The sequence below is a fragment of the Erythrolamprus reginae genome, chromosome 3 (genome assembly GCF_031021105.1).
Source record: "Erythrolamprus reginae isolate rEryReg1 chromosome 3, rEryReg1.hap1, whole genome shotgun sequence".
In the NCBI taxonomy this organism is placed as follows: Eukaryota; Metazoa; Chordata; class Lepidosauria; order Squamata; family Dipsadidae; genus Erythrolamprus; species Erythrolamprus reginae.
In genome coordinates, this window is record NC_091952.1 from 123,598,308 (window position 1) to 123,610,364 (window position 12,057).

A 12,057-nucleotide genomic window follows, 5' to 3' on the forward strand; every position below is an offset into this window, starting at 1 on the left:
TTGGTTGATGGGACCCGGAGAAGACCCACTCTGTGGGACCTAACTGGTCACTGGGATCCGTGCAGCAGAAGGCTGTCCCTGAGGTAATCTGGTCCGGTGCCATGAAGGGCTTTATAGGTCATAACCAACACTTTGAATTGTGACCGGAAACTGATCGGCAACCAATGCAGACTGCGGAGTGTTGGAGTAACATGGGCATATTTGGGAAAGCCCATGATTGCTCTCGCAGCTGCATTCTGCACGATCTGAAGTTTCCGAACACTTTTCAAAGGTAGCCCCATGTAGAGAGCGTTACAGTAGTCGAGCCTCGAGGTGATGAGGGCATGAGTGACTGTGAGCAGTGACTCCCAGTCCAAATAGGGTCGCAACAGGTGCACCAGGCGAACCTGGGCAAACGCCCCCCACGCCACAGTTGAAAGGTGTTTCTCTAATGTGAGCTGTGGATCGAGGAGGACGCCCAAGTTGCGAACCCTCTCTGAGGGGGTCAGTGATTCTCCCCCCAGGGTAATGGACGGACAGATGGAATTGTCCTTGGGAGGCATGACCCACAGCCACTCCATCTTGTCTGGGTTGAGTTTGAGTTTGTTGACATCCATCCAGGCCCCAACAGCCTTCAGGCACCGGCACATCACTTCCACTGCTTCGTTGACTGGACACTAATTAAAACACTGTTTGAGACTTATTACAGCTGGGAATAACCATAATTCATAGCCATTGAAATAAAAAGAGGTTTTGGGGGGACTACGTTTGTGTTTTATGACTTATCAGGAAGCCTAGGTCAGAACGATAAGTTAGCAACCCAGTTGTTAAGTGAATCTGGCTTCCCAATGATTTTGCTTGTCGAAAGATGACAAAGGGGATCCCATGGCTCTCAGACACAACACAGGTCCTAAGTATGAACCAGTTGCCAACCATCTGAATTTGATCACACGATAATCATGGGGATGCTACAAAGATCACAAGTGTGAAAAATGGTCATAAGTCACTATTTTAAAGTACTGTTGTAACTTTGAACAGTCACTAAATTAACTGTTGCAAGTTGAGGACTACATGTATTCAGTTAAAGTGTATTCTGAGTGTGAAGGAGTGATCGTAAGCTGAACGGGAGAGTAAGTATAACACAGGAAGAAGTGAAGAAGGTATGATTGCCTTTCAAAACAGCTGTCTTTTCTGGCAGGTCACGTTTGACCCTAACAGTAACTTAAATAAATAAAATAATCTAGACTTTCCTGCTTATCTAAGTCGTAGATAGCTTTGAACGATATCTCTACACTCATAAACTAAACTTGCAAGAACAAATGCAAAGAGACATTACAATATGTCCTATAATAATACCATGTGGGAGGTTATTGTCTTCTCTGTATTTTGGGGGGTTAGGAATCTAAGACCTTGGTCCTTCTCATTATTCTAGCTGTGCAAGGAGACCTAGAATAGGATATTGTTAACTTACATTCCTGGCAAATCTTCTCCAGACTGTCAGAATGGTGTAAACGAGGCTAGAATATAAATGGGAACCAAATCCTCGGTGTTACTTGAGTTGACAGTTTTCTCTGCAGAATGTGGGTTTTTCTTTTTCTGTAAATAATTTACTTGGATTTTTGACCTGCTAACATTCGTGCTGTAATATAATGTAAATAGCATCAGCAAGCGCTGAATATTCTCGCTATCTTTTCAAAAGAACCAAGATCTTAAGAACATGCCGCAGAGTTCTGAAGCTCAGGGTTTGATGCCATGGGGAATTGGTAAGAAATCAGGTCAGAATGTGAGTCAGATGTAATACTGAGTGAGTACTAATAGGCCGAAACAGGAATGAGCCTCATCTTATCCCTTCTTACACATCAAATTAGGCTGCTGGCAAATGGGGTTATGTTTTAGGAACCTTATCCCTGTTGAAATTATATTGGTTCCTTTATTCGAGGGTCACTTTGTACTCTTTCTCTCTTGCAAAGAGATAAGGCAGGGGGAAAAATACTTTATCTGTTTATTTATTTGCATCGTGCCTTTTATTACTTTTTGAAACTAACTCAAGGAGGCAAACATATCCAACAACTTCCCTCTTCTTATTTTCTCCACAACAACAAGCCTGTGGGGTGGGTTGGACTGAGAGAGAGTGCCAGGGTCAAAGTTACTCAGATTTCTTCCATGTCTGAGATGTGACTTGAATTCATAGCATTCCCCATTCATATCTACCCCAAGGCCCATGATGGCGAACCTATGGCATGCGTGCCACAGGTGGCATGAGGAGCCATATCGGAAGGAATGTGAGGCGTTGCCCAGTGAGGGAATCAACTCCCTCCAGAGATTCGTACTGCCCCCTTACTCCCTGCTTTCTGCTAGGCTTTAAAGACCCATCTCTGCCTACAGGCTCGGGGCCACTAAGTTTAACATCTAGTCCCAACCAAGGAATGAATTTATATGTATGATTGCTGAATGTGTTGTGAGCCACCCTGAGTCTAGGAGAAGGGTAGCACAGAAGTCAAACAAAACAAACAAACAAACAAACAAACAAGCCGGGGTGGCACAGCAGGTAGAGTGCTGTACTGCAGGCCACTGAAGCTGACTGAAGATCTGAAGGTCAGTGGTTGAAATCTCATCACCGGCTCAAGGTTGACTCAGCCTTCCATCCTTCCGAGGTGGGTAAAATGAGGACCCGTATTGTGGGGGCAATAGCCTAGCTCTGTTAAAAAGTGCTATTGCTAACATGTTGTAAGCCGCCCTGAGTCTAAGGAGAAGGGCGGCATAAAAATCGAATAAATAAATAAATAAATAAATAAATAAACAAACAAACTTCTTTCTAAGGCCACACTGAAGAGCACTCTGCAGTTGTGCGAGCCCCTATTTTTGCATGATCTTGAAGTTATTTTACTGTAAGTTAGATTCACATTCTCTATTTATCCTTTCCTGTCTAGAAGGATCCATAGCAGCCAGGGGTTTGGCCCAGTTCTGTGAACTGGTAGCAGTGGCGATGAGTGCATATGTGCAGAAGTACACGTATGAACTGGTAGCAAATGAATTTAGAGCCACTACTGATCCATAGTATGATAACAAAGAAGCCTATTCTTTTTTTTTTTTTTAAAAAATCCTAATTAGCAGGAACAAAAATTTGAATCCATGGGCCCAGTGAAGAATTTCATCTCTGGTTTTATCTGATGGAGGTCTAGTGACTGGTGAACAGTTTTGGCTCTAAAGCAAGCTAAGATCCTTGAAGACTAAGAAAATGTAGATGTATAATACTGAGTGTGCCCTGCAGGAGTTTCTTTTTTTAAATCCCTGTGGGCAGGGAAATCTAGTTTCCAGTAGGATTTGACACTTTTTAGCCAGGATTCCCATGTGAATTATTGAAAGAAGAAAACCTCCTATTTGTGCAAGTTTTATAGTTAGATACACTAAGTCTTTTGTTCATTGGGATGTCAGCTGGGAAAGGAAGGCTGCTGATGAAAATCGAATTCTGCTTTAAATATTTTATTTTAAAAATTGACATAACGGCATGCCATGCTAATTGCATAACGTTTATTTAGTTCATAAATGGAACATTGTACACCGGTGGTTTGAAAGTAGAGATATTGGCCAGCACAAGTGGCAACGCTAGTTGGAAATGTATCAAGTCATCAGATAACAGTTTTGTAGTACTCTGGACAGCTCTGGAAAGCTAGATTACAACTGATGCAAATAAAGGGGATTAAATATTTTGTGTAATCTATTTTACAGATAGCTCATTAGAGGTCCAGTTAAGCTAGCCAATAGTCAAAGACGGTGGAGACTATCATTTGTGTAGGCCAGAGGTAGGCAAAATTGGCTCTTCTATGACATGTGGACTTCAACTCCCAGAATTCCTGAGTTAGCATGATTGGCTCAGGAATTCTGGGAGTTGAAGTCCACAAATCATAGAAGAGCCCATTTTGACTACCCCTGGTGTAGGCTAACAGGTTGCTTGTTGCTATTCTAACATGTACATGTAATCCTCAACTTGTAACCTGAGGACTAGAACTTCCATTGCTAAGTGAAGCAGTTAAGTGAGTGGTGCTCATTTTTTAAAGACCTTATTTTGCTGTGCTGATTAAGCAAATCACCATAGTCGTTAGTGAAGTTGCACCATTGTTAAACCAATCTGGCTTTCCCCCATTGACTTTAATTGTTGCCTAGAAAAGTTGCAAACGATCATGTCACTCTAAAATGCTGCAATTGTCATAATAATTGCCAATTGCCAGATTTTTGATCATGTGACCATGAGGACACTGCAATGGTATGCCCATGTTACACCAACACTCCGCAGTCTGCATTGGTTGCCGATCAGTTTCCGGTCACAATTCAAAGTGTTGGTTATGACCTATAAAGCCCTTCATGGCATTGGACCAGAATATCTCCGGGACCGCCTTCTGCAGCACAAATCCCAGCAACCGATTAGGTGCCAGAGTTGGCCTTCTCTGGGTCCCGTCGACTAAACAATGTCATTTGGTGGGTCCCAGGGGAAGAGCCTTCTCTATGGCGGCCCCGACCCTCTGAAACCAGCTCCCCCCTGAGATTAGAACTGCCCCCACCCTCCTTGCCTTTCATAAACTCCTTAAAACCCACCTCTGTCGTCAGGCATGGGGGAACTGATATAACTTCCCCAGGCCTATATTGTTTATGTATGGTATGTTGTGTGCATGCTTTTTTAAATTATGGATTTTTAGTTTTAATTATTAGATTTGTATTCTACATTGTTTTTTCTATTACTGTTGTGAGCTGCCCCGAGTCTACGGAGAGGGGCGGCATACAAATTTAATAAATAAATAAATGAATGAATGAATGAATGAATGAATGAATGAATGAATGGTCATAAGTGTGAGGGCCAATCGTTAATAATGTTTTCCAGCAGTGTTGTAATTTAGACTAAATGAATGGTCATAAATCAAGAACTACCTTTTCTAACGTAGAAGAGTGAAACATTCTCTTTGTGCCTTTTTATAAATCAAATCAATCTCTATATCACATATATCATATACATTTGTATATATTTTCTGAAATAAAGGAACGGAAGAACAGAGCAACCCAAATCTATTATGCTCATTTTAAAAAAATAAAAAATTAACTCCCCTTTATGCCTACTAGCGTTGGCCAGAAAATATAAGAATTGTAATGTGAAACATCTGAAAAGCATCAGTTTGCACTCCCTGCCGTAAACAATTTTGGGGCAAAACGCATGTGAGTTGAATTTGAAAAGAACTCTCTGATGTGTCCCTAAAACCACTTCTACCCCTTCTCCCTTTCCTTCAGGCTTCACTTTTCTTTTCCATACATTTGTCCTTCCCTGCTTTATAGCTTCCTTCTCATGTATTGCTTGCAGCCTGTCCCCAATTCTTGGAGAAGTTGGTTTGTTCTCATTGGGCACTTTTATTGACTTTTGCTCTCTGATCTTCTGTTGTGGTTTGCTTTGCCTCTCACCAACCGTTCCCTGCGAGTCCCGGTATCCTTTTACCACTTAATACTCCTGCTATTATTCTGTCTTTTCTCCTCCCCACCATCACCTCTCCAGCTTCACACTAAACTATGTTTCTCCCCATTTCTTTTTAGCTGTACTACCATTATGAATATTAATGACCTCCTGTAAGGGCTATTATTTATGGCAGAAAAGGCTGTCCTTTGATCTGTGGCTTTTTCTCCAGTACTATAGGATGTCTGCAACTACAGCTGGCATTCCTTTTATCTTTGCATAAGTCTCCTTCTCTTCTCTCATTTCCATCTTTTCTTTTTACACCGTAGGTTTCATATACACATACATATACACACACACACACAGAGTGTGTGAGAGTGATGAGTGAGAGAGAGAAAAAGAGAGAGATTCTTTATCAGGCAATCTTCCTAAGCATGGCACACATATGGTGATTTCTATCCTTCAGACCGTTTCTGCAGAATCCCTAAAGGCACAAAACTATTCAGGTAGTGATGGTGGTGTGTAATTTGTTTTGTACTCAAGAATTCCTGCCATGCCCATATGTATTTAGACCACAGGCAAACCAAGTTGTCATAGAAACAAAGCATTTCATGAATAAATCAATCCATAACAAACTTCTAAACTTGAGAGGGACCACTGCATTTGAGCACGGAATCTTTTACATCCATAAATTAATAATGTTTTATAGCGAGCCATACAAGGCATCACCCTTCTGCGTTTGTTTTGTCTCATTCTTTATTATTCTCTGGACCTGTTCTAACTTTTTTGCTTTTATACGCCGTAGATCAATCTGTCAGGTGAAACAATAAAATCAAAACTGGTCTGATCAAGCAGGGCAATATTTTTCCACCTCTCTTGCTTGTTGAGATTTTATGGGGAGAGAGGTTTGTTTTGATGTTAAAAATCAGAGGTTGTTGGGCTTTTTTACTAACCAAGCACTCCTTAGAGCAGTGTTTCCCAACCTTGGCAACTTGAAGATATCTGGACTTCAAGTCCCAGAATTCCCCAGCCAGCGAATGCTGGCTGGAGAATTCTGGGAGATGAAGTCCAGGTATCTTCAAGTTGCCAAGGTTGGGAAACACTGCCTTAGAGTTCCAACTGTCACTGTGTCCCCATAGTCACATGACAAAAATTTGGGCTGGTGGGATTCAGCTGGTTCTCATCGGTTTGGGTGAACCAACATTAGCCCACATTTACAACACTCCTCTTGCAACACACTCAGACCACATTGCCCCTTCCAGATGATCTTGTTTATATTTTTTTAATAAAAAATAAATTATTTATACTTTTATAATTCTTTATAAATTCTTTATAAAAAATCCTCCTCTGTTCACAAAATATTACTTTTACCACCAGACTTGAAATACTGGGATTAGACAATTTACAACTACGTCGCCTCCGATCCGATCTAAATGCAGTTCATAAAATCATATACCAAAACATCCTTCCTGTTAATGACTACTTCACCTTCAACCGCAGCAATACAAGAGCAGGTAATAGATTCAAACTAAATGTAAATCGTTCTAAACTCGACTGCAGAAAATACGACTTCAGCAATAGAGTGATCAATGCCTGGAATGCACTACTTGACTCTATGGTTTATTCCACAAAACCCCAAAATTTTAACCTTAGACTGTTAACAGATGCCATCATTTTCGGCATGAGGAATGTGACAATTCGGAACAAGCTGCTGGCGGCGGAAGATTCATCCCTACAAGATGTCATCAAGGCTGCTCAAACAGCTGAAGTGGCCGAAGCCGCTGCAGCTGACCTGAAGTCCAACGACAAGCTGCTAACTGTCTGTAAAATATCTGAAGCTCATCGCACCCCAGGTAATCATCCTCACGACTACTATTCTCAAGACCTCGACACCTATGAAGACTACTGCTGTCAAATTCGAGGGCCACCAGCGAGGCAACCCCGTCCGCCATTCCAGCCCTGTGCCGGATGCCGCGGTCAGCACCTGAGATCCAGATGCCCCTTCAAAGACGCCTTCTGCCACCGATGTGATAAACGCGGGCACATTGCCGCCGTCTGCCGGGCCACTCTACCTGATGACCTCTCTGGCAATCAAGACCTGCTACCCATGTTTTCTGCCCAGTGGTACTACCGACCCTTCAGACAACAGGGCAGAGGGAGCAGACGGCCTTGGAACCCCCGAGGTAACAAAAAACACACCGATTGTGGCACTTATCTCCCACATCCTAATAAAATTGTTGTCCCACTTCTTCTAAATCACCAACCATGCCACATGGAGCTGGACACTGGCTCCAAATTTACTTTAATGCTGTGGCATAAGTTGCGGTTCTATGTGCCAGCTTTGTCTTGAGACTCTTTGCAGCCACTGGGCATTGCAATTAATGACTGTCAGGGACACCCTATTCGGGTATTGGGGAGAACTAGAATACCTGTGACTTTTAAAAATGTCCACCATGTGTTGCCAATTTTAATTGTGGAAGGGGCAAATCACTCTCTGTTAGGTCTGGATTGGATGGTTCCCTTGGGGCTAGCTGTCACTGGCCTCCACAAAATAACTACTCTGGGGGTGCCTAATTTCATTCAAGAATTTCCAAAAGTATTTCGGGATGGTCTGGGAACTTACAAGGGCCCCCCAATTTCTTTTTCCTTGGATCCAACTATCCCCCCCCCTTCGTTTGAAACCACGTAGGGTACCACTGCCCTTGTTAGAAAAGCTGGATGCCCAATTACAAAAATTACAAGCCCAGGGCATCCTAGTCCCTGTTGAACATGCCCCATGGGAAACCCCTATAGTGACCCCCATGAAGCCGGATGGCTCCCTCAGAGTATGTGCGGATTATAAATCGACTCTTAACAAAGCATTGCAGCACAACTCATACCCCATACCAGTTGTCCAGCAGTTGCTGCATACCCTAGGGGCAGGGAGAATCTTTGCAAGGCTGGACCTTGCCCAGGCATGCCAACAATTACCCGTTGACGATGCCACAGCAATGGCACAAACTATTGTTACGCACAGAGGTGCCTTTAAGTGTACACGCTTACAATTCGGGGTCAGTGTGGCCCCTGGTATTTTTCAAAGGTTGATGGAAAGACTGTTGGGTGGGCTTAAAGGGGTAGTCCCCTATTTTGATGACATTTTAATTTGTGGGGACACCCCTGGGCAGCTGCATAGCAGAATCCGGCAAGTACTCTCCCGTCTAAGGGATAAGGGCTTATGGCTTAAGCCAGAGAAATGTGTGTGGGGGACCCCCTCCGTTGATTTTTTGGGGTTCCGTATAGATGCACAGGGGATCCACCCCACTGAGGAAAAAATTAAAGCAATAAAGGACGCTCCTGCCCCCACATGTAAAGCAGAGCTGCAAGTCTTCTTGGGGCTATTAAATTTTTACTCTGTTTTTTTAAAACAGAAGGCCTCCGCAGCTGAGCCGCTTCATCGACTCCTCCACAAGGGAGCATCTTGGGAATGGGGTGAGAAAGAACATCAGGCTTTCGCAGCTGTAAAAAACCTTTTAACATCGCAGAGTGTCGTAATTCAATACAGCTCTACCGTGCCACGTAGGCTCACCTGCGATGCTTCACCGTACGGGGTGGGCGGGGTCCTAGCCCATGTATTCCCTAATGGTCAAGAGGCCCCAGTGGCTTATTTTTCTAGAACCTTATCCATGGCCGAACGTAACTATGCCCAGATTGACAGAGAGGCATTGGCATTGGTGGCTGGAGTTAAGAAGTTCCACCACTATTTATTAGGGAGACCCTTCCAATTGGTCACTGACCACAAACCTTTATTAGGTCTGTTAGCCACTGGTCGCCCAACCCCTCCTTTTATGTCCCCCCACATGTCTAGATGGGCCATTTTCTTGGCAGGGTATGATTATGTTCTCATCCATAAAGGGGGCTCCATGATAAACCATGCTGATGGCCTTAGTCGCTGCCCCTTAGGGCAGAGGGTAGAGGACCCCGCCCCAGCAGCAGATGTTCTCCTCATAGAGTTAAATACTGAACCCTTGGTCACTGCTAAAGAAGTGGCTAGGGAAACACAAAAGGATCCTATTTTAAACAGGGTGCTACAATATATTCTAAAAGGATGGCCACCCAATGGAGAAGACCCCGGGGTGGGGGACTACAAGGCTAAACGACTGGAACTGTCAGTCATGCATGATTGCATTCTGTGGGGTGACAGAGTGGTCATTCCCACTACTCTAAGGCCACAGGTCATTAAAATGTTACATCTGGGACACCCAGGGGTGGTCAGGATGAAAGCCTTGGCTAGAGGCTATTTATGGTGGCCTGGTTTGGATAAAACAATTGAGGATTGGGTTGCCACTTGCGCACAATGTCAGGAAACAAGGCCAAGTCCACCCAAAACCACCTCTGCACAGTGGGACATGCCTCAAAGCCTGTGGTCAAGGGTGCACATTGACTTGGCGGGCCCGGTGGGTAACAACATGTTTCTAATTATAGTGGATGCATACTCTAAGTGGCTAGAGATTATTCTGCTAGGGTCCACTACCTCCTCAGCTGTCATAACTGCTCTAAGAAAATTATTCGCAACGCATGGGTGTCCAGACGTCATAGTGTCGGACAATGGGCCACAATTCACTTCAAGGCAGTTTGAGGTGTTCTTGGCACATCTAGGGGTCAGACATGCTTTGACATCACCCCACGCAGCCTGGTCTAATGGGATGGCGGAGAGATATGTCTGTGTGGCCAAAGAGGCCATTAAGAGGTCATCCCCAGGGGAGATGCAAGAGAGAGTAGATACCTTTCTCCTGACTCAACACATTACACCCAGTTTAACCACTAACAAGAGTCCAGCCGAGCTACTTATGGGGAGGAAATTGAGGTCTCCCCTGGACAGACTGCACCCCTCTTTTGTACAATTCAAAAATGTAAATATGTCTATTCCGGAAAGGGCAATGTCTGTGGGTCAACCGGTATTTGTTAAGAATTTTGACAGGGGCCAGCAATGGGAATATGGCATAGTGACCGAGCAATCTGGCCCAAAGACGTATATGGTCAAATTAAATGATGGACGTCTATGGAAACGACATATAGATCATATACGGGAAAGAAAGGAAACAGCTAGTATAAGAACAAATGTGGATAACAATAGTAATAGGGTCTCTACTCCTTCACACCCCCCCAGGGAGTTATACTAGACCGGGCAGAAATCAAGAACAAATAGACTGGGACTTACCTGGGGTCAGTCGCCACTCCAGCGCTGCCCCTTCTCTGCCACATGCCAATCGTGGGGAATCTTCTTCAACAGGACCTGAAGAACCCTCCTCTTCCATAGACACCCAAGTATCCCATGAACCTCGTCGATCAGAGAGGACACCGAGAAGGCCTGCCCGGTTGGATGACTATATTACTTATTTGTCAGAATAAAGTGTAAATAAAAAACTAACCAGAAGGGGGAGGGGTGTTATGTCTGAGGTTTATATAAAGAATTGTATCTAGGCAAAGTTCTAAATAGTTGTTATTAAGCAGAAATCATCAAATGTAATAAGAACTGTTTACCTGTTTTCTATTGGCTGGTGTAGTTTGGCGCCAATATCAGATAGCTGTCAGCCGCCGCTTGTTGCTGGGCTAAATGTTATAAATAGGAGGCTCCTGGTCTTACGCGTCTTCTGCTGAGCGCGAGCCGGAGTGAAAGTGTTACAGCCGCTCGTTAACCTCCCGCTGTGAATAAAGAAGAAATACTTAGAACTTGTGTATCTCAGTCATTACAGTTACTTTTTACTTCTGTTATGTTTATACAAACTATTACTTTTCTATAAATGTTTTACAAACAAATAAAGAAACAAACAAATTTCTTTACCTTAGAAGAAGCAGGAGTCCCAGGCAAGCCAGCGAGTGAGAACTATGGAGTGGTGCTGCAGGTAGGTACTAAGGAACATGGAACTTGAGGCAATATGGGGCTTGCTAAGGCCTAGGGCTTAATGGTGTGCTTGAGATTGCAGCTGGCCAGTATGGGACTTGCTTTGGTATGCTGTTGAGGTAGCAGTTTAGCTGCTGGTGGGTCTGAAGCCCCATGCTTCCTAGTGCCAACCCACAGTACCTGCCCTCTAGCCCATTGCATTTACCCACTGGTCTGCTTGCCCAGGACTCCTTTTTCTTCCCAGGTAGTGGTCACATGCAATTCTCACTTGATGACCCACGTTGATCCTGGGGTTTTATAATGACAGCTGGGACAGCTGGCATTTCAGTCACTAAGCAATGTAGTCGTGTAATGCTGTGCTTTACAGCTGCATCCCTTAATAAAAGACACCCCAGTCTTGAATGCCTATGTAAGAAATTGCCATTCTAGGAGTTAAAACTTTATTAGCAAACAAATTTTGGAGCACATTTGGAATTTTTCTCCTCTCTCTCTCTCTTTCTCTCTCTCTCTCTGTGTATGTGAGTGAGAGAGAGAGAGAAAGTAAACAACATTTCTAAATTGTTGGCTACTGTAATACATAGCTGAATATATTTCCTTTTTTTTTTTGCTTTTAAGGCAGGGGTCTCCAAAGTCTTCAGCAGATCATGAGGTTTCAGATGATTCATCAACCCCAAACATTTATTATATAAAAATAATGTAATAAATACAGGTTCAACTAATAGTACTATAAATCATAACAATACTACTAAAAGACCCTTGGATA

At 43.6% G+C, this 12,057-nt stretch overlaps 1 protein-coding gene across 1 annotated transcript; it reads left to right on the forward strand.

Annotated features, from left to right (window-relative positions):
* The first annotated feature begins 1,686 nt into the window (after positions 1 to 1,686).
* Positions 1,687 to 11,025, forward strand: LOC139165795 (uncharacterized). The gene is made up of 3 exons (XM_070749029.1): positions 1,687 to 1,754; positions 6,791 to 7,596; positions 10,683 to 11,025. The coding sequence occupies exons 2-3, from the start codon at positions 7,029 to 7,031 to the stop codon at positions 10,799 to 10,801; spliced, it is 687 nt and encodes a 228-aa protein (XP_070605130.1). The 5' UTR covers positions 1,687 to 1,754; positions 6,791 to 7,028; the 3' UTR covers positions 10,802 to 11,025.
* Positions 11,026 to 12,057: the final 1,032 nt, after the last annotated feature.